Source organism: Puma concolor, chromosome A1 (assembly GCF_028749965.1).
Source record: "Puma concolor isolate L17-30 chromosome A1, mPumCon1.1.hap2, whole genome shotgun sequence".
NCBI classification, from domain to species: Eukaryota; Metazoa; Chordata; class Mammalia; order Carnivora; family Felidae; genus Puma; species Puma concolor.
Genome location: NC_141667.1, coordinates 161,338,731 through 161,360,868, shown reverse-complemented (window position 1 = coordinate 161,360,868; position 22,138 = coordinate 161,338,731). Strand labels below are relative to the sequence as shown.

The 22,138-nt window shown below is 57.8% G+C and overlaps 1 protein-coding gene across 2 annotated transcripts in view; it reads left to right on the top strand.

Moving 5' to 3' along the window:
• Positions 1–21,554, top strand: part of COL4A2 (collagen type IV alpha 2 chain) — a 174,253-nt gene extending 152,699 nt beyond the window's left edge. For both annotated transcript variants that reach the window (XM_086708425.1, XM_086708424.1), the window contains exons 32-48: positions 492–635; positions 2,441–2,563; positions 2,805–2,986; positions 5,294–5,357; positions 5,720–5,794; positions 7,913–8,020; positions 8,743–8,850; positions 9,559–9,630; positions 9,976–10,101; positions 13,845–13,961; positions 14,783–14,944; positions 15,091–15,189; positions 15,522–15,668; positions 15,824–15,940; positions 17,036–17,227; positions 18,370–18,656; positions 20,494–21,554. In XM_086708425.1, the coding sequence (XP_086564551.1) occupies positions 492–635; positions 2,441–2,563; positions 2,805–2,986; positions 5,294–5,357; positions 5,720–5,794; positions 7,913–8,020; positions 8,743–8,850; positions 9,559–9,630; positions 9,976–10,101; positions 13,845–13,961; positions 14,783–14,944; positions 15,091–15,189; positions 15,522–15,668; positions 15,824–15,940; positions 17,036–17,227; positions 18,370–18,656; positions 20,494–20,751 (2,381 nt within the window). In that variant the 3' untranslated portion in view covers positions 20,752–21,554. The remainder of the gene's footprint in view (positions 1–491; positions 636–2,440; positions 2,564–2,804; positions 2,987–5,293; positions 5,358–5,719; positions 5,795–7,912; positions 8,021–8,742; positions 8,851–9,558; positions 9,631–9,975; positions 10,102–13,844; positions 13,962–14,782; positions 14,945–15,090; positions 15,190–15,521; positions 15,669–15,823; positions 15,941–17,035; positions 17,228–18,369; positions 18,657–20,493) is intronic.
• The last annotated feature ends 584 nt before the right edge of the window (positions 21,555–22,138 follow it).

Sequence of the window (22,138 nt, the reverse complement as noted above, 5' to 3'; positions counted from 1 at the left end):
CAGGAGGCTGGTTGCATATCCCGAGGCCGGTTGGCTAATACAAAACCAAAACCAGGAAAGCGCTTGGTCACCAGGGTGGGCTTATTTGTACACAAACCAGTTTTCCTAGAAGGGGAGCCCCTGGCCCTTGACTGTGGGGCCACACAGAGATGTTTGTCCTTCGGTCCTTCGGTCCTTCGCGGTTCCCGTGCTGGCTGCAGTGTTAGCGTCCTCTCCCTGAGGCCCACGGACCTCGGCTACCCCCTGAGGCCCACCAAGGACCTCGGCTGCCTTGTGTCTTTCCTGTGACCATGTACATCTGCCTGATGCCTTGTCCCTGGGGGGCAGTCAGCCGGCGGGTGACCTGAGGAATGGGGCCCCGGAAATCCCTAGTTTAGGTCAGGCACCCTACTACCCGAGCCACTCCTCAGGAATGTCTCAGACAAGCAAGATGGAAACACCCCGTGTGTTTCTCCAGGCCTAACCCAGCACTTTTCTCGTTTCCTCTGAAGGCAGTAGAGGTTCACCCGGGATGGACGGTTTCCAAGGCATGGTTGGGCTCAAGGGAAGAGCTGGGCTTCCGGGAAACAAAGGAGAGGCCGGATTTTTTGGAATTCCAGGACTGAAGGGTCTGGCTGGTGAGCCAGGTGTGAAAGGTATGTCCACCTCTCTTAACATTGTCCTGACAAGGTTGGGACCCACTTTTGTGGGGCATAGTGCTGCTTGGACCGAACCTTCCAGGAGCCCAAAGCTGGGCACAACTAGAAAAGAAGGAGACTGGGGTGCCTGGGTGGCTCAGCCGGTTGAGCATCTGACTTCAGCTCAGGTCATGATCTCGCTGTCCGTGAGTTCAAGCCCCGTGTCAGGCTCTGTCCTGACAGCTCAGGGCCTGGAGCCTGCTTCCGATTCTGTGTCTCCTTCTCTCTCTGCCCCTCCCCTGCTCACACTGTCTCTCTCTGTCTCTCTCTTTCTCAAAACTAAATAAACATTTAAAAAAAGAGAAAAGAAAAGAAGGAAAACTAACAAAAATCAGAAGGCTTTATCTCTGCCTCAACCCACCAGCAGTATAATAAAGGAAGAATCCCAACCAAAGGAAACTAGCTTGTTTGGTATTCAGCAAAAGTTTTTATGGAGGTATAATTGAATACAACTTTAGTTTCAGGTGCATGGCATAACGATTATTTGTATATACTGTGAAACGGTCACCACGTAAGTCTAGTTAACATCTGTCACCATACATAGTTACAGAATTTTTTTCTTACGGTAAGAACTTTCCAGATCTACGATCTTAGCAACTTTCAGATACGTAGGTCAGTGTTATTGGCCATGGTCACTACATGGCACATCACATCCCCATGGCCTGTATTTTTTACACAAAGGAAACTGTTAAGAACAAAACAGGCAGCCGCATCAAGGATCTCATGATGCGTCATAAGAAACGTCCCACCATGATTATCCCATGATGAGCGTGAGGTCAGGGGAAGCCAGGTGAAAAGCAGAAGACAAATTCTGAAGGAGGCGAGCGCCATTTGGCAAATGGGGACCTAGTGTTCCCGGTGGAGGGACTGTGCCCACGAATTGTGCCACAGACATGAGGCCAGTTCAAACCCCGGTGCGGGGGCATCTCAAGACCCCAAACATGAGGCTCCTTGTTTAGGAAGTGTATTCCAACGAGCCACATTTTCATGACTTTTGCTGAAACGCCCTTGTTCTGAAAGTGTCATCACGGCCACTAAACCTGTAATTATAACACCATGTGCTGATGAGAACATGGGTATCACACGCTGCTGGCGGGAACGCGAGATGCGTGGCCAGTGTGGACAGAAGCTTGACGGTGTCGTGGAAAGATCAACACAGGCACCCAGCACTTCCGTCCCGAGGGAGTGAAAACATGCCTTGTATACGGACATTCAGAGCAACTTTGTTTATGACAATCAAAAGCAGAAACACCCTGGATACGCGTCGTGGGTAAATGTGGTGTCACATGAATGCTGGCCAGCCGTAGAGAACAAGGGCCTCTCACACGCTCAACGTGCATAAAACTTGAGGACATTTTGCCGCACATGGTCTGCTTCCCTTTACGTGAAACATCCGGAACAGGCGAATGTAGAGACGGAATGTGGATTAGTGGTCCCCCGGGGCTGGGGGTGGGGAGCACTTGGGGTGACTGCTGATGGGCACGGGGTTTCTTTCCAGGGTGATGAAAATGTCCTAAAGTTCGATAGCGGTAGGGGGCGCGGGTCCACACTTGGCTCGCGTGGAGAAGGGGCTGTGGGAGAAGACAGGCGTTTTCCATCAGCCTCGGCGTCTCTCGGAGGCCCCTGCCCGGCTCAGGCCCAGTGGGGGCTGCCAGGGAACGTGCCGCCCCGAGGCTCAGAGCCTCTCGGGACGCGCTTGACGGGATCGCATCGGGCGAGTGGCCCAGAGGCCCACGGCGAGACCGCATCCTGTTCCCTCACAGGCAGCCGCGGGGACCCGGGGCCCCCAGGACCACCTCCCATCATCCAGCCAGGAATGAAGGACATCAAAGGGGAGAAAGGAGACGAGGGGCCTATGGGGTTGAAAGGCTACCTGGGCCTAAAAGGTGAGCATCGCCGCCCCTCCCCGCCCACCCCTCTCCGCTTCAGGAGCAGCAGGGTCTACGCCAGATGCCGCTCTGCCCAACACAGGCTTTGCCGTGTCCCAGCCCTGGGCCCCTGACACCTCAGCAAGTGGGCCCGCGGCTTCCCTGCCGCCTGAGTGGCCTCCCTTTCCTGCTTTAGGATCCGCAGCAATGGGAAAGGTTGGGGCAGGTGCTGCCTCCTCACACTCGGGTCTCCCCACAGGTGTCCCGGGGATGCCAGGGATCCCCGGGCTGTCTGGAATCCCCGGCTTGCCAGGGAAGCCGGGCCACATCAAAGGAGTCAAAGGAGACATCGGAGTCCCGGGCGTGCCCGGATTGCCAGGATTCCCCGGCGTGCCCGGCCCCCCCGGAATCATCGGGTTTCCCGGGTTCACAGGAAGTCGGGTGAGTGGCACCTCTTACTTCCCAGCCCCACCTCTGCTCCCGACCAGAGATTTGCTGGGGTGCGAGTGGTCGAGGGACAGCTCCGGAGTTGGGTCCCCGGCTCGGTGTAAGGGGACGCTGCTCACACCAGCCCCAGTGGTGGTTTCAGTGCCTCCCACGCTGCTGGTGGCCTTGGTTGGCAGAGGCGTGGCCTCCGTGCTCTCTCACGGCCCCCTTGGGAAAGCTACACGTGAATGTACAGCCATCAAACTCTACACGTGATCGTGTGTGACATCAGGACGGAGGACATTACTGGGTCACGGAGTGGACATCACCCCGGCCTGCCGTTCACTGGCTCCTTCACCCCACGCACGCACTCTGAGTGCTTGCTGGATGCGGGCGCCGAGTCGGGGTGACACAGACGCACGGTGACCCCGGGCGGGGCTCCCGTCTGTCCACACCTGCCTCCTCGTCTGTGAGGCTCACGACACAGCTACCCTGCGATGTCACTGGCCGGGCGGGGCGTGGTCCGTGGCACAGAGGGGCCCTCGGTCAGTTCTACTTCACGAAATTACCCCTTCAACCTGTTATGGCTAAAGGTACTTTACACTCACAGTCCTCAGCATGTGATGCACTCGTTTCTGGCGCTCACAGTGGGGTTCGCCCATTTTGGGCAGATCGGAAGGCCTGGCCACCCTGTGGTAAACCTCTAGTAACAGCCCAGCTTGGCCTGTGTCTCGCCCACCTTCACGTACGCGACGCCATCTGAGTTCTTCGGGTGTCTTCCTTCCGTCACCCGGAACCTGATGGGACCTGTGCAGCAGGTGTGTGCCATTACTCGGGTCACTTAGAAAGGATGCATGTGTCTATCGAGGGGCCCAGAGGATGGTGTTCCCAGCAGCTTCTTTCCTAACAGCCAAAAACTGGGAGAGCCCAAATGCCGGCCAACAGGTGAGCGGACACGGCGCGTTCCGACCGTGGACGAGCACTCAGTGGTAAACGGGGAAGTGCTGATAAATGCACCGACCCAAGTGACTGTCACAGACTTCACGTCGAACCGAGCAAGCCAGAAACAGAGTACAAAGGATGCGATCCCACGGGTGTAGAAGTCCAGAACCGACCAGACAATGTGACAGAGGTCGGTCAGGGATTAGGGACTAGGAAATGGCGCAAGAGAACCTTCTGGAATGCTGAAAATATTCTGTGTGTCTATCTGGGTGGGACAAGAATACAAGGTCACGGAGCGGTTGAGATGAGTTCACCACACTGGTGTGTGTTACTCCTCAGGACAGGAAGCTTTAAGAAAGGAAAAGAGGGAGGGGGCCCTGGGCGCCTCCATCGGTTCAGCAGCTGACTCTTGGTTTTTGGCTCAGGTCATGATCTTATGGTTGTGGGATGGATCTTATGGGATCGAGCCCCACGTTGGGCTTTGTGCAGACAGCATGGAGCCTTCTTGGGATTATCTCCCTCTGTGCCCCTCCATCCCCCCCCCCTCAAAAAAGAGTGAATAAACTTAAAAAATAAAGGAAAAGAGATCATCATGTGGACAATGATGCAGCCTCTGGCACAGCGTCCCCACCCCCCACCCAAAGGGGAGCTACTCTCATGGTCCAGAGACTCAAGTTAGCCATGCTGGGAGAGGTAACCGTGCACAAGTCCCCAATAACGCTGCCATGTAGACCAGAGGATCAGGGTGGACCAGGAGGCCGCCCTCCGTCTGAGGAAGAAGCCCCTGCAGAGAGGAAACCAATGGTTTGCATGGTCACAGAGCCACCCAGACACCACCCCAGGCTCATTATCAGGAATCAGCATCGCTGGAGGGAATTATCACGTCTGCAGATGGAGTGCACAGCCGTGCAACCTCCAGAGCAAGCTTGGGAACCCAGCAGCCCAAGTTCATATCCCAGTTCTGCCGTTTACTAGCTGAGTGACCTTGAGAAATTACTTAGCCTCTCTGTGCCTCAACGTCTGTCACATGCAAATTCATCATACCTGCCTCTGAGACAGGACCCAACACGGGTGCCCGTGCACAGCTGAGCAGAGTGTGGGATGCGATCAGCCACGAGTGCCGCCACCACCGTCATGACAGTGACCCACATCATCTACATACTTGGTGTCAGTAAAGCTTTACCGCTCAGTAAGAACGGGGGAGCAAACCACCTGCTATCATGCAGAAAAACGTGAGGGGGGTGCTACAAAATGATGACGTAACAAACAGTGAGATGTGGTTTTAGCAAACCAAGTAGCTGGACGCCCTAGCCCTCCTAAATTATAGACTTATTTCATGAACAGCCTCCTGAGATGTTTCCGTGTCTGACTTTGCTCTAGGGCGACAAGGGAGCTCCGGGGAGAGCGGGTCTTTACGGCGAGGTTGGCCCCACAGGTGATTTCGGTGAGTGTTGCCTGGATCATGACCGTAGGGCGTCCACCATCCAGAGCATTCCAGGCGGGTGTGGTGACGAGCCCCGGGGATGCTGGCAGGAATTTTGAAGCAAATTCTTTATCTTAAGAACGTAACACAGGGGCGCCTGGGTGGCTCAGTCGGTTGAGCATCCGACTCTTGGTCTCAGCTCAGGTCTTGACCTTAGGGTCGTGGGTTCAGGCCCTACATTGAGCTCTATGCTGGGCATGAAGCTTACTGAATGAATGAATGAATGAATGAATGAATGAATGAATAGTAACACAACAGAAGTTGCAAAGCTAACCCCCTGCCATTCAGAAGAATGGTTGTCAACCATCCTTTCTGCACATCAGGTGACATTGGAGACACCATAGACCTGCCAGGAAGCCCAGGCCTGAAGGGGGACCGAGGCGTCGCTGGAGCACCAGGTACCTGAGTCGTTCCCGTCTCCCCTCTCGGGACAGCCCTGAGCCCTAGGTGTGCCTCACTCCCAAGCTGGCCCGGCCCAATGTGTCTCCACTTGTAGCACCGTGGGTCCCATTCCAGGGAACAGTTTGAGGTCTCCAAGCCCAATGCGCAAAGAAGAATTTTTAATTCAGTTAAACCTGAAGACAATGTTAAGAAAGCTCTCTCTGTCCCTGAGAGAGACACGGTAGGACACGAAGCAAATGACACAATGGCCAGAGTGTGTGATAGGCAGCGAGGGGTTTGCAGGAGGGCAGCGGGAGTCAGGCGCATGCCCTGAGCAGGGCGACAAGGCCCCCGACGGCACGGGGTGGGGGGAGGGGTGCCTCGCGTACAGTAGCTCACTCCTCCTCTCTGAGTGTCCCTGAGGCCAAGGTCAGCATTCCCACTAGTGGGCACCGGTTACAGATGCATCCCTTCCGGGGATTTTCTCTCGGGGGACCCCTCACTGCTTTAGCTGCCTGGAGCCCCAAGTTCTCTTAGGGACAGCGTTGGTCGGGGGAAAGCGTCTGTCCATGTGACTGGGGCATTCAGGCCACGTGGAGCCAGAGACGGTCCATGCCTCCCGGCTGCTCTGGGCTCACTGCACATCTATCATTGGTTTCACGGTGGCTTTCCACCCAGCCACACAGGCACCCTGGACTGCCTATATCTCCCCTTCTACAGAATTTTGGACAATTTGGTTTATAAAAGCAGGAACATGAGACCATCTTTGCTCCATGGTCACTAACAATGACCTCATTTATTCCCCTGAAAATATGTCGGGGAAAAGAGGCTGTCCCCACCAAGAACTCCGGCTGTCACCCCTCAACCGTGTAGGTGACTTAGCTGTGGGCCCAGGAAGTAGGGCTGTGTCTCAGGACGTCAGTCCCAGGCACAGAGGGGCCATGACACGTGTATCAGGCGACCGTGGGGTCCATCTCCCTCGGACCAATGAGGGCCGCCTGAGAGGTCAGCAGCAGAGGGGGCGGCCGGAGGGGCCCTGGTCAGACTGGCTCCTACGCAGTAGGGGCCTCAGGGGACTGGGTGGGGGGGGGGCAGGGGTGGGGGGGAACGGGGCTCAGGCTGGCGTCCCTGGGATGAAGGTACGCGGGACTGTCTGCAGGGAGAGCACGCGGCTGGTTGGGGTTTGGAGAGGATTCTTAAAACACTAGAATAACTGATAGAAAGAAGCAGAACTTCTCAGATGGCTCTGCTTCAAGACCACACAAACGTTAACAGTACCTTTTATGAGCAACTCAGAATTGAGGAGACCCTGGACGAAAGTGATTATGTGGGATGTAAGTTGATCCGAAGTTTTCAAAATCCTCCAGTGTGCCAGAAAACACCGCAAACGTTTGACCCGGAATACTGTCACTGGCGAAGGCAGGGTTTCTAAGTCTGCCTGATGGCCATGGCGGAGTCTCCTGACGTGCTAGTTGAAGATGCAGATTACAGACTGCCCTGGCCTGCTAAGCCATCCCTGAGACAGAGGCTCACACATGTATGACCGATTCCCCAGCTGTCCCCGACACACCACACGTGAAAAACCACTCCGATAGGGGCCCTAGGTGGTGATCTTGGCGAGGTGCTCAAAACACAGTGGCCTAGAACATCCACAAGAAGTATCTCATGGTCTCCAGGGGCCAGGAATTCAGGAGCGCCGTGGTTCTGACCCCGGGCTGGTCTGGGACGGGAGGGCCCATCTCCAAGATGGCACCCGAGAGCAGATGTTGGCGGGAGGCCTCAGCCCCTCACCACGTGGGCCTCTCCCCGAGCAGCTTGGGTGTCCTCTCCAGAGCCAGCCACCCAAAGAGGTGACAAAGTGAAAACAGGGATGCATGACACATTCTATGGCCGATGAAGTAACACAGTGACCTGGGGTGACCCACGTCGGCCCCATCCATGCCCAAGGGCGTGAATACTAGGACGTGGGGCCACTGAATTAGGTAAAACAGGAGTCAGGGAAGGAACATGTTGAGATAAGGAGCCATTCACAGCAGAAGCAGCCATGTAAAATGACAGCATCCCTTACCTGGCGTCCCCTTAAGCCCCAGGGAGGCAGTGTCTGCTCGGCTCCAATCAGAACTCTGTGCTTACAGGTCTAAAGGGATTCTTTGGGGAAAAAGGAACGGAGGGTGAAGTCGGCTTTCCCGGGATAACAGGCGTGCCAGGCGTCCAAGGCCCTCCAGGACCTAAAGGGCAAGCAGGTACGATCTCTTGCTGTCATGCAGCCTCCCCACGTGTGCCCTCCCCCCACAGCTGGGCCTCCAAACCTCAGGACCCCAGGACAGAGGTGGCCGGTGTGCCTGTGTCCTAGTCTGCCACAATCACACCGCGCCCCAGGAAGCTGGCCCTTGCGTGTTACCCGTGACCCAGCTCTGCCTTAGGACTGAGCTCGTGGAGAGGACCAGGCGGCCAGCCGCGGGGACATGCACAGGAACTGACACACGAGTTCCTATGGCCGGTGTCTCCCTGTGAACGCAGGCTCAGTTCTGGTCACAGCACCCCTTCTGTGCATCCGAATATGCAGAAACATGTTTGCAGATCCCGAGTTAGCTTGGAAAGCAGACAGGGGGGCTACTTCCCCGCTTTTTCCTTGTTGCTGCTTTTGTTTTGTTGTTGCCTTGCTTTGCGTGGGACCTGGGAATCCTGAGGCTGATCCTTCAGGGTTTCCTGGGTTCCCTCCGGACTCCCACGCAGATGGCAAGACAATACTAGGAGAACACAGGCCGCTCTCTCTTTGGCAAAGCTGAGCTACCCGCCCTCAGCCCGTACATGGGGCACGTTTCCAGCTGGAAGGAAGGCTCTTCCTTTCCCACAAAGGCCCTCCTCCTCCAGGCAGAACCGAGCTACAGACCAGGGAGGCCCTGGGGTTCCTGGATGCTCCTGGGGGTTCCAGTCCCACTTAACGGTGTGTTTATACCCCCAGGCTTCCCAGGACTGACAGGGCTGCAGGGGCCGCAGGGAGAACCAGGGCGGGCAGGAGCGCCCGGTGACAAAGGAGACTATGGCTGGCCGGGGATCCCAGGCTCACCAGGTGAGAGCGTCTCTCCCTCTGCAGACACGAGCACCAACTCAGAGCCAGGCCTGCAGGTTGGAGAGGGGCACTGGGAGCCAGGTTGGTCTCTCTCTGGTTGGCTCACAGCAATGCAGAGGTGGGACAGAGGGACAGAAGCCAGTGTCCCCGCTGTCCTGTCCAGGGCTCCAGCTGTGGCTGAGCCAGGTCTGGCCGAGCTCTTGGCGGGAGCTGGGGGGTTACCCAGGCCCTCAGGAGCTGTCTTTCCCAGCATTAAGGGGCCACCCCCACCCACACTCACTCCCCATATCCCAGGAAGAATCGCACTCATTGGCCGTCAGCCTTACATGTCCTACTTAGAAAAGTTTATGCTCGGGAATCCAGAGGGAATGGAATAACGCTAGAGCCTTGGTTCTGAGCACAGCTTGTACAAACCACATATGTACAGTGACTCAAGCATCAGGAGAAACGCCGCACTTTGTCCAGCTCCCTTACGGCCATAACGAGCCTATAAAAAGATTCCTTGAAAACAATCTAAGTTAAATGGTTCTCCTGGGTGACACGAAAGTGATGTGCAAGTCACAGTGTGCAGAACTGCTTGCTGTTTGCCGGGCTTTTGAGTGAACCAGATGGATGACTGTATAACAGCAAACAAAACCAGGTGTGAATTGCTTCAAGAGTTTCTTTGCTCTCCGGTGCATGAAATAACCGTGAGTGAAACCCACACAGGTTTTCCGGGCATCCGAGGCATCAGCGGACTCCACGGCTTGCCGGGCACCAAAGGCTTTCCAGGATCCCCAGGTATTTAATCCTGCCCCAGCCACGTGACCACACCCAGTGGTGGGGGGCAGGGGCTAGTGGGGGACGTCCTGGACCTGGGGGTTCAGGGAGCAGGATGGCTCCGTGCGGGCTGTGCGGCCCTCCCGGAGGCCACCTGGGCTCCCCCGTGGTGCTGCAGACTGAGAGAGGTTCCAACTACAATCACATCCGGGACACTGAGGCCGCACGGCCAGCTGGGATCTCCACGGCCGGCCTCTGGTTCCATCCCCGAGTCTTGGTGCTCAGCATCACTGGTCTTTTGCCTCCGAAGATCAGCCTGCCATGGCTGAGGATGCTAATGTCACCGCTGTGTTAACCCTGCCGCAGGTGTGGACGCCCACGGAGACCCCGGCTTTCCCGGTCCCGCCGGGGACAGGGGTGACCCAGGAGAGGCCAACACCCGCCCAGGCCCTGTCGGAGCCCCAGGACAGAAAGGGGAGCGAGGAAATCCAGGTGAGGCCAAGGACCAGCCAGCGGCACCAGACCTGGGGTATCTGTGAGTCCGAGAGATGGATGTGGAAAGGTCCCTAGAAAGTGCCAGTTGCTTTGCAGACAATTTCTTGCTGCAGAACCCCTTGGCCAGCCCTCCACCCTTATACTCTTAGAATCCATCAGGGGTTAGTGAGTGACCACCCTCTCTGGTGGGAAGGACACGTTCCCACCTGTAGGGACCACACTCTGTCCCCTGCCCCATGTCCCCGGGGCACCTGCACAGTGGTTACCCGTCACAAGCTCTCAGTGTCAGACGTAAACACAAGCATTACAGTCACCGAGCTGAACCCCGCAGGCAGGTCTGGCCTATGGTAGGAGCCAACCAGGGAAAGGTGTCTCACCTGCTGAGAAAGGGCCCCACTCCCACCCAAGCCCCTGGCACACGTGCTTAAGTCTGACCTGAGGTGGGAAACGTTTCCAGATGGAAGTCCGATCAGTATCTAGGGGCAGAGCGTGTTGAAAGTATTACAGTGTCATTGAGCGTTTGCTTACTGACGATCCGCGGCCACCAGCACACCCAGCACATGGGCGCAGGCCTGTCACACGGTGGCCCAGGGCATGCTTCGGTCAGGATACTCTAGTAAGCTAGAGCCAGCAACCCCATAGAGTAGTCAGTACCCAAGGAAGGCAGCGACTCGATCCCTCACGGAGGGCAGCAGGTGTCCAGAGGCTCACCGACCACATCGCCTGATTCTCCAAGGTCTGTCACTGCCCCTCTTTCAAATAGCTGGAAACTCCAGAATTCCCTGATATCTGAGCTCCACAGCATTGATCTGAAGGCAAGAGAATGAGGAGAGGCTCAGCCAGCCGGGGCCTTAGTATGAGCCCTGAGAGGCTGCACGGTGCTCACACAGCCTCAGTCGGGGTCTGTTGACCGGCACATTCCCCGCTCGGGGGTAAGGGTTGGTCCACCGGCACAAGCCTCCTTAGAGCCCCCCGGGGAGCTGGCAGTGCCTGTGACTTTGAAGTCAGATGCCTGCATGTGTGTCCTCATTCTGCCTCTCACTTGGTGCGACCTTGCACATGGCTTTGCTTATAAAACGAAGGTAGAAGCCCACCTTCTGGGTATCGAGGGGATGCGGTGAGATAATACAGGTGAGGCTCTTACACATAGAGGCCCAGAAAGCTTGCCGGCTTCTCTACAAGGCCTCCAATTAGCATTTTTTCAGAGTCCTGCTCGTAAGAGGAGCTGCCCTCTGAAAGGGGCAGGGGAACGCAGCCCGGGATTTGGAGGTGAGGCCGGGCCCAGGGGACAGAGGGAAGCGAGAGGCACAGACAGTGCTCACAAGACTTCAGCTGCGCCCTGTGTCCTGAGGCACACCGACTGGTGCACACGGCACACTGTTCAGGCTCAGAAACGGGCAACAAGGGATAGGTTACGGTTCCCGGCAGGACAGAAATCACCTCTCTTACTCCCCTGTTTATACCTCGGCGAGATGCCTGCCGCAGAGTCAGTGTTCACGGACATTCGTTGGAGCAGAATGTTGTGAAACTCTTTGTGACCGCCACAAAGTCGAAAGACTCCGCCACCCTGCCCCACAATCCCATCGCACGTTAACTGTGCTCCATCTGTTTCCCAGAATTCTTGAACCTACAGTGTAGCCCCCCACACTCCATCAGAGGGACCCAGAACATGCGGGCTCCCACATGGCCCTGAGGCCTCGCAGCTCTCTGTAAAGCAGCTGTCCCCTACGAGGGCCTTGTCCCGCATCAGAATCACGGCAGCCCAACGAGCTGGTGGTTTCCGAGCAGACTCCGGGCTCTGCCCACTGGGCCACAGCCTCTGGCCATCGTGAGGGAGGGAGACTTTCCACGGAGACATCCCCAGGCAGGCCGGTGAGGATACACTGTCCTCTGAGGATGGCGGGTGACCGTGAGCCATCATTGTCCCTCCCGTGGCCCTCACCTCAGGCCAGAAGTGCAGATTTGCAGCCGAGGCCCCTCCTGCCGCTGATGTGGGGCTCAATTCATGGTTTGCCTGTGCAGGACGGGTTTTCATCAAACCTCCATCAGTCGGGGGTTTCTTTCAACACTTAGGAAGATCCATGGGCGCCAAGGAGGGAATGGGCTTGTGTTGACCCTGATTCCAGCAAACTGAGCCTGGGTCACTCAGAGTGTCGTTAACAGAGGCCCAGTCACTGCGGTTTGTTGTGGGAATCTGGCCGCTCTGGATCTTCTGACTCAAGAGTTTCTGCCATTATCCACTGACACTCGCCACCTGTTTCGGTCACTTTGTGACAATAGTTAGACACAGCTCAGTTGGTGTCGTTTTCTGTCAAACTACAGACGGCAGCTGGCTGGTCCCCACAGGCCTCGTAAACCCGCTTGCCCATTGCCTGTAATTGAGACAAAGACGACACCTTTCTCAGTGTTCCCCCTGGAGCGTTTCTCCGTCCGCTGTGCAGAGGCACACGCCGTGACAGGTATCGGAGCCGCGGTGTGGCTGAGGACCAGCCAGGAGGCTGCGTGGGGGGCATAGGAGGCGGCTGCTGGCCCCTCGGTCACGCGCATTTGCCCCGTGCTGCCCAGCTCACCGTCCGCCCTGGAGGAGACATGACAGTCCTGGGACACCCGGACGCCTCTCTGCACCTCCAGACTGTGGGAGAAAGCAAACACCAGTCTGGCAATTAGGAGAGAAACTGACCGCCTCCCCACTGGCAGCGCCCACGCCCGCCGAGCACGGACGGGCACCTGTGACCGTCGTGCGGGCCGACACGCGGGACCAGGGGGCTCCCACAGATCTGCTCACATGGGGACTGTCCTCCACGGTCTGTCCTCTGCCAGTGCCTGAGGCCGGTCCTGTCCCATGCCGCAGTTCTGTTCTGCGAAGCAAATACCAAGTGAGAGATTCTGAACCAGGGACTCTCATGGAAATGCAGAGTCAGGCTCCTGACAGCCCCTGGTCACACGTTCACCGACTGACCTACACGTGACCTTTTGCTCTCATGTGTTTCTGTTGAAAGACACCTTATTTGATGTGTGTTGTTGATACGTTGACGTGGACCTCGCGGCCACCGGCTCGGTCTCTTGCCCGAAGGAAGCCCCTGTGACACACGTGTCCTCTGTGAGCACGATCGGGGAGGAGGGGGGACAATTTAACAGTGAAATCACCAATAAGAAGCCCAGAAACGTAAAAACCACAGCACTAAACAGACACAGGAAGAATCCTTGTTGACACTTGGAGCTGAAACGAGGACATCGGCAGACACGCAAGGGTCTGCCTCTTCTGCTTGTCCAGGAGGGACGCCGGCACTGAGAGCGCATCGCCAATAAACCCCGCCGAGTACGCGGATTGGCGAGCGCAGAACCCGCGAGCGGCGAGGACGGCTGTGCAAAGCTGGGACCCAGGCTACCGAAGGGAGGGCGACAGGGCAGACTGGGAGCGTCCGTGTGGTCCTTCTGGACCAACAAGAGTGTTAGCCACACCCGGAACCTTCCATCCCAACCCAAGTGCTAGCCAGCAACAGAGCCAGCCTTCCAGGGGCCGTCCTCAAGTACCACAGCCACGTCGGCTGAGCAAGATCCGTGGGACCCTCCAGGCAGCAGGAGGGGCCGATGGCTTCCCCACGCCTGCAGTGTGGCACGGTCCCCACCTCCCCTCACTGCCCCTCCTTGGCGGCTCTGCTCCTGGACAGGAGGGGAAACGATAGATTGAAAAGTTGGACGGTGATGGCAAAACTGACTTCTTCTGTTTCTCTCCAAAGGGGAACGAGGCCCAGTCGGGAGTCCGGGACTGCAGGGATTTCCAGGAATCACCCCACCTTCCAACATCTCCGGGTCACCTGGTGACAAAGGGGCGCCGGGCATATTTGGCCCAGAAGGTAAGCAGGACTCCTGTTTCTGTGTGTTGCAATCTGTGGGGCAGGACCCGGCGGTGACCGGATTACTGTAGGGATGGGACAGACTCTCACTGCCACCTTGAGGGACATTGTGCAAAGGGAAATGGGCCACACGCGCACAGAGGGACGAGCACTGTGTGATGCCACTGGTAACGAGTCCCCAGAGCATTCAGATCCAGGGACGGAAGGGAGAATGGGGGGAGCCGGGGCTGGAGGAGGCGACGGAGAGTCGCAGGTGAATGGGGGCAGAGCCCCGCTTCCGGAAGATGAGAAGGTCTGAGGTGGACCTTCTGGTGTGGCGATGGCCACACAGGTCCTTCAGTGCCCTGAAGTACAGGTGTACTCAGTGCCCCTGAACCGCACACTTAGAAATGGTTGAAATGGGGGCGCCTGGGTGGCTCAGCTGGCTAAGCGTCCGACTTCAGCTCAGGTCCTGATCTCACAGTTCATGGGTTCGAGCCCCGCGTCGGGCTCTGTGCTGACAGCTCAGAGCCTGGAGCCTGCTTCGGATTCTGTCTCTCTCTCTCTCTCTCCGCCTCTTTCTCTCTCTCTCTCTCTCAAAAATAAGCATTAAAAATTTTTTTAATTAAAAAAAATAAATGGTTAAAATGGTAAGGTTTACGTTATGTATATTCTACCACAATAAAGAAAACTCGTCCAGTGTTAGACATGCCAAAGACGCCCCCAGACAGGGGACTCGACACCTGGCCCCCCGGGCACGTCCTGCAACACATGCCAATGCCGGTTGGCCGTGCCCGCGCCCTCCTCCTGTGTAACGTCTTTCTGGTGACGCATGTCGACAGGTTATCGAGGGCCCCCGGGGCCACCTGGACCTGCTGCTCTCCCTGGAAGGAAAGGAGACGAGGGCAACCCAGGAGCCCCAGGAAACCCCGGGACCAAAGGGTGGGGCGGGGACCCCGGGCCCCAGGGCCGGCCTGGCGTGTTCGGGCTCCCGGGAGAAAAAGGTAACGGTGCCCACGGAGGGAGGGCTCGCTCCTCTTGTCTCCTCTTGCCGGGGAGGCTGGCGGCACCAGTCAGGGCAGGGGGCGGGGGGCAGGGCTGGAGCCCCCACACAGACATGTGAGTCCTCTGTGTCCTGCTTGTCTTGAAGGACCCAGAGGGGAGCCAGGACTCATGGGAAACACAGGAGCCACAGGAAGTGTGGGCGACCCAGGCCCCAAGGGGCCCAAAGGAGACAGGGGACTCCCAGGTGAGTGGCCTTCGCACACGCACACAGCCAGCATCTCAGGTGGGCAGCCCCAGGGCGATCCCTGGCCCTCCGGGCTGGGGGACCCCTCCGAGGCCTCCCTCTGAAGTGCCACGCTGGGACCCTCTGTGGCTCCCGCCGTGACTGGGTGACTGACAGCCGCCGGTGAAGGGAAAGCCCTTAGCGACCTCGCAGACGGGTTATTCTCTAGATGGCAAGATGGTTCCAGAACGCTCCAAGATTGGGTTCAACGGATGAAAACAATGGAATACAGATCATTACAAGGAAGCCAGGGGGCGCCCCTGTGTCAACTGGCCTTTCTTTGACCTTTCCAGGTGCCCCCGGTTCTGTGGGATCCCCTGGGATTGTGGGAATCCCCCAGAAGATCACCGTCCAGCCAGGGCCAGTGGGTCCACACGGAAGGAGAGGCCCCCCAGGGGCACAGGGAGAGATGGGGCCCCAGGGCCCCCCAGGAGAGCCAGGTAGGAGCCCTGCCGGAGAGCCGCCAGGGAAACGCCTTTTCCTGCTCGCGTTCTTCTCGCTTGGGTTTCCTCCCCGGGAAGCCTGTGTTGAGCATCAGTGACACTGAGCACGGTCACGCCTTCATGGTGCTCACACCCGTTTCGTGGCTGTGCAGGTTTCCGTGGGGCTCCAGGGAAGGCAGGGCCCCAGGGAAGAGGTGGCATTTCTGCTGTTCCCGGATTCCGAGGAGACCAGGGGCCCATGGGACAGCAGGGGCCCATTGGCCAGGAAGGTGAGTGACGGACAGAAAGGGGGCAGAGGGCAGGGGGTTTCTTCCAGGTCCACTGAGGGTCTGACCAGTGTCCTGTGGTGCGTGGGGAGGGATGAGCCAGCACCCAGACGAGCAGAAAGACGCTGCCCCTCACCCAGGCTGTGGCGCTCGGTAACAACACCTGTGCCCATGAGGGCACCCAGTCCAGAGTCCCCAGACAGGCCGGCCCCCTTGGTTCCACTGACACGTCCTCAGGAAGGAGGCAATCAACGCGTTTCGAGAAACGGGCTTTGTAATGATCTCAAAGGTCTGGGCCAGTGAGCTGAAGGAAAGCAATTGTGTTAGTGGCAGCCATCGTAAAGTCTGGTGTCACTGATTTCTTAAAATGCTCTGTACGTACGCAGGGCAGGATAGGCCAGAAATACCAGCAATTTGTGCACAAAGAAGTAGATTTGTTTCAGTCCCCTCTGAGTTCACTCAGAAACAGTGGCAGGAGTGAGTCACATTCAACTGGGGTGCACGACCGGTGTCCCCATCACAGGAGCGTGCAGTCCGCTGTCCTCCGCACGGACCCACCCACGGCCAGGAGGTTGCGGGCTCCGTGGGGGATGTATGTCCAGGGACACACATGGGCAGAGGGCAGTCATCCAGGCTGGGAGACCAAGCAGCAGAGGTGGAGGGGACGTCCCGTGAGGAACGTGAGGACAAGTGGAAGTGTCCCTTGGGGGGAGGGGCGGGGAGCAAGGCAGGATCAGCACGGACAGCTGATTCCCAGTGTTTGAAGGGTCATCTTGTTGGAGGCACAGTAGATGTTCCGCTATGCTCCAGGGGCGGACTCGAGCCCTGGGTGGGCATCGTGGGAGGCAGAGTTCTAACCCAGACGTGCCCAGCCACGGGGCTCTTGGGCCAGAGGAGGCCCGTTTGTTGGGTGGGGGTGAGCCACAGTCCTCTGGGCCCTTCGACTGGCTCCGCACCTGCCCCTCGTTCAGGGCCCTGGCAGGTCCTCCAAGGGGCACAGCCAGTGAGGGCCAGGCTTCAGGCAGAAAGCGGGCAGCAGCCGCAGAGGCCAAGGTCCGCACAGCAGCTGAAAGGCGGCCACTCTCTCCCGGGTTCTAGGGGAGCCAGGCCGCCCGGGGACCCCCGGCCTGCCCGGCATGCCCGGCCGCAGCGTCAGCATCGGCTACCTCCTGGTGAAGCACAGTCAGACGGACCAGGAGCCCATGTGCCCCATGGGCATGAACAAGCTCTGGAGTGGGTACAGCCTGCTGTACTTCGAAGGCCAGGAGAAGGCGCACAACCAGGACCTGGGTAGGTACCGCCCGGCCAGCCCCGGCCAGTTCGGCTCCTGGTCAGCGTCGGCAGCTCTTGGCTGGACGGGCTCCTGCCGATCGAGGGCACTGGGCCCATCCACATCCCTGCGCTTCCAGAAGAGATGAAAATGGCCTTTGAGACCTCCAAAGCTCAGGTCAGGACCACAGAGGCTGCGACCTGCACAGGCTCAGGGGTGGCCCCGCCTGCCCTGGAGGCCACTAGAAGCTTCACCCCCAGCTTGGCTTTTCGCCGCAGGCTCTGTAAACGGTCAGGCTGGGGCCGTGAGGGGCGGAGGGTCACACAGGGCCCCCAGGAGAACAGATGCGTGTTCAAGTAAGCCTGGTTGCCAAAAGGAATTGAAAGGACTTAAAAGCGCACAGGAAGTGCAGCGAGCACACGTGAAAAGTGGGGGAGGGGCAGGGGTGCCTCCGTCCGAGGGGCCTGTGGTAGGGACAGGGGTGGAGAGTCCCTCAATCCGACCCCGACGCTGTGTGCACATTCCCGTCTACAGGTTCCACTTCCGAAATAAGTTTAACAGAACACAAAGCGGGACAAACGCACAGGGCCAGGGCCTAAAACGCAGAGCCGGGAGCAGGGCCTAGGCGGTGGGGCCCGCGCTGGGCAGGCTTGGTGGCAGGTGCCCACACGTTGTCCCCAAGCCCAGTAGGCAGCCCATGTGAGCAGGGAAGACTGTGCAGCTCTAATTCATCCTCTCTGCCCTGAGATAAAGGCAACCTTTGTACCCAGGAGCAGGGGAGTGTTTGGGGTTCGTATGGCCGGAGTTCCTTCGGGGAGGGTCCCTCAGGGTGCAGGAAGCCAGGCCCTTATCTTGGGTCCCATCAGGGGTTTCTCGGGGCTGGTCTTGAAGACCCCCAAACAACATAGGCCTCAGCCAGGTGCTAGTTCATGAAGACCCCACTCCATCCAGGGATGTGTGTGAAAACTTCTAGAAGGGCAAGGCTGAAATGGCAGGGCAGACTCCAAAAAAAGGAATTGGAAACCGCTAGCTCGGTCCCCTGTGCAGATCTGAGCCCTGCCGGGTAGCTGGTGGGCAGGTCCGTGACGTGGGGCCTCTGGGACCTGGCCCGGCCTGGAGGGGCATCTTCCCAGCCACACTCAGCTGCGACCTCTTTCCACAGGGCTGGCGGGCTCCTGCCTGGCTCGGTTCAGCACCATGCCCTTTCTGTACTGCAACCCGGGTGACGTGTGCTACTACGCCAGCCGCAACGACAAGTCCTACTGGCTCTCCACCACGGCCCCGCTGCCCATGATGCCGGTAGCCGAGGACGAAATCAAGCCCTACATCAGCCGCTGTTCCGTGTGTGAGGCCCCAGCTGTCGCCATAGCGGTACACAGTCAAGATGTCTCCATCCCCCACTGCCCAGCTGGATGGCGGAGTCTGTGGATTGGATATTCTTTCCTCATGGTATGTGGTACTTGCCCGCTTTCTCTGTCTGAGCATGGAACTGGGTGGAAATCTAGTTCCTCTCCCCAATACACCCTGCCTCTGGAAGAATAATCACACGGGACAGTTGTTCAGGTTGCACACTGCACAAGGGCATCTGGCCCAGGGGATGCAAGCTGGAATACAGCCTGCACTTTGGACTAAGCACTTTGCGAACTGAGCCATGTCAGGCATGGGCTGCCCCATCCACAGAGGCCCGTGAATTTGCCATCAGGCCACTGTACGGGCTGCAATTAGGATAAACTGGGCCACCATGATAGCAACCCTTACGGTTTTCCTGCTTACTCCACCACTGTAGGGAGAAAGGAGAGGCCAGTGACGACAGTAGGCCTTGTGTTTATATTTGTTATAACTGCCATAAGTCATAAATCATATAAACAATATAACATGTAAGCGATAGGAAAAGGTAAGTATTCATATCTTAATATTTTTAGAGGTATCATTGCTGCAATAATTCGAAGCACAGAATACTAAGTTCTGTGCAAAGACAGGCACCTCCCTACTTTTCAAGAAGCTGATCACGGCCACGTAAGGTGACTTTTGAGGACAGAACAACCCTGTGTGGTTACACGTGCCATCGGGGTGCGTCTGTGTGCACGTGTGCAGGTGTGTGTGTGTGTGTGTGTGTGTGTGTGCGTGTGCGCGCGTGCGGACTAAAGTCAGAGCCCTTGCCGGCCAGGCTGTTCCCAGCTCTGAGGCTTCCCGCAGGGTGCTTCCTCCTGACCCTGGCCCGACAGCTCCCTCGAGGTGTCCTTCCAGGGCGGGGCCCTCCCAGGCCGGCCTCCGTTCCTTCACGCCAAGTGGGGCCTGAGGCTCCCTCCCACACCAAACGGACTGTGGGGCTCTGGGCTGGGGGGGCTCCTGCATTCTGTGAGCGCAAGCCTTTTTCAAAGCTTCTTGTGCTTGTGGCTTTGTTTAAAGAGGTTGACCCGAGTTACCCGCCCAGGACGCCCCAGAACAGCCTCCTTTTTTTCCCTCACACTGTGGCTGAGACACATCCCTGTCCCACAAGCCAGAGGGACAGTGTGTGTCCCACCAAGCCTGGCGGCCCATTTCTCTATGAGCTTCGGGCCCCCGTGGTCCCGTGCGTCTTAACAAGAGCTGCCGCACTTGTGACACCACGTGAAAGTAGCAGGGGACAGAAGTGAAGACGAGGTCCCCTCTGACGCTTCCCGCCTCCCGGCCAGCAGCCACATGGTCCTCTCAGGTGACCAGCTGCCTAATTAACAACCCTCTGATTGAAAAAACAATCATTACACAAGTAGTACCTGTTGGTTATCGAGACACCAGCAAGTGGAGATTTCCAGAACCACTCCCAGTCTCTCTCCAGAAGAGCAAGCGAGGAGGAGCTGTCGAGGCCACTTTCTTTCTGCCTTATTTTTTACCTTACCAGCCTCACGTGTGCCCTGCATGTTGACTTTAGTTTTCCTTTGAAAAAAGAAAAAAAAAAAAGCAGTTCACACGTTGGCATCTGTCCTGCCAGGTGAACACACCTCATCCTTTGAATAGATGATTCGGGAGACGGTGTTTTTCCCCAAGACGAGTCAGCCGCGTGTGCCGGTTATAACCTGCTTCTGCTCTGGGCTTCCCTTAAGCTCAGACACTGCGCGTGGGCTCACGTCCCTGTCCCTGCACCGTGCCTGGTGCGTGGGCCACCCTGGTTTATTGCAGGCGGTCTGTATTGAAAGCGCAAACTCCGGGGGGTGTTCAGCTGGTGGGGGGGGACGGTGCATCAAAGAGCCCGGGCCGTCCCCCTGCGGGCGCACTCACAAGCCCTGCCCTGTCTCCCTCTGTGCAGCACACGGCGGCTGGCGACGAAGGCGGTGGCCAGTCGCTGGTGTCTCCGGGCAGCTGCCTGGAGGACTTCCGCGCGACGCCCTTCATCGAGTGCAACGGGGGCCGTGGCACCTGCCACTACTACGCCAACAAGTACAGCTTCTGGCTCACCACCATCCCCGAGCGCAGTTTCCAGGGCTCGCCGTCTGCCGACACCCTCAAGGCGGGGCTCATCCGCACGCACATCAGCCGCTGCCAGGTGTGCATGAAGAACCTGTGACGTGCGGGGGGGCCGTGCCCCGCACGCGCTTCTCGGGGGGCTACACTCGGCCGGGGGGGCCACCTTGGTGCTCACTCTTAACTTATTACCTCACACGCCGCCCCCAAAACCGATCTCATCCTCTCTTTCAAACTCTGACGGAAAGGCTGCCAAAGGAATTGAGCGCCAGCGCTCACACCAAACAGCCCGTGGGCACCCGCAGGGGCTTCGGCACTGGCGACACCTGCCTCCCAACAGAACGGTCACCCGCCCGAGCGCCCCCATCAGGCCGTGCCACAGTGCTCTGCACTAGGTGTAGCTGATGTCTCCACACGTGCCCTTAGAGTCACTGCGCTTCCAGACCCCGCAGACGACCCGCATTGTTGAACCCGCCTAATGGGGTGGTGTCGATAAGCGAAGCGTGTCGCCAAGGGCTCCTGAACCCCTCGTGCGGCTCCCACCTGCGGGTATCCGGGCCTCTGTGCTGGCAGCTCTGTTTCCTCCCAAAGACCCAGGATGTGCCTCTTAACCCCTCAGGAAGGCCAGGTGTGCCTTTTAAGACTTTGATGGTCCCACATGAGCTCTCTTCTGTCCCCACCCCCCCCCCACCCCCCCGCCACGTCTTCACAGACCATCGGGAGACCTCTTAGCCACCTGTTGTCAGCCACGCCATGTGGCACACTGTAGTCAGAAGTGATGTGTCTACTGCCCCAGGTGGCCCCGGGGACTTACCCTCCATTCTTGGTGACTCATACTCCTATGACATATCTAACCTCTGTAACAAACACACAATAAAAGTTGGTTTTGAGCTTTTTATACCCCAAGGTGTTGACGGCCTTCATTCTCCCACGTCTGTCAAGCACAGTTTGCTGCACGAACCCCACACACCCGCCACGCCCCTCCCCGGGTCTGTGGTGTGGCTTGTCAGGGAGGTGTTTGTGTTTGCAATGTGTTAGGGCCCACAGGAAACACCCCAGCCACGATTCGCAGGGCTCAAGAGAACGGGCGCCTCACAAACACACTTCCCAAGTCATCTGGTTAGTTCTGACAGAACGTCCCAGGTCAGATCTCCATATTTCCAAGAAACCCCCAAGACACATCTCTGGAACCTGGCAGGCCTCTGGGAGCCCAGGTCAGAATTATTTCCAGCCTTTAAAATGCAGTCTTGGGGCACCAGCTGGCTCAGTCAGCCACGTGTCCAACCTCGGCCCAGGTCACGATCTCATAGTTCGAGCCCCGCGTCAGACTCTGTGCTGACAGCCCAGAGCCTGGAGCTGCTTCGGCTTCTGTCTCCTTCTCTCACTGCCCCTCTCCCACTCTCATTCTGTGTGTCTCTCCCTCAAAAATTAAAAAAAAAAGTTAAAATGCAGTCTCATATTGGGGCACCTGGGTGGCTCAGTCAGCTAAG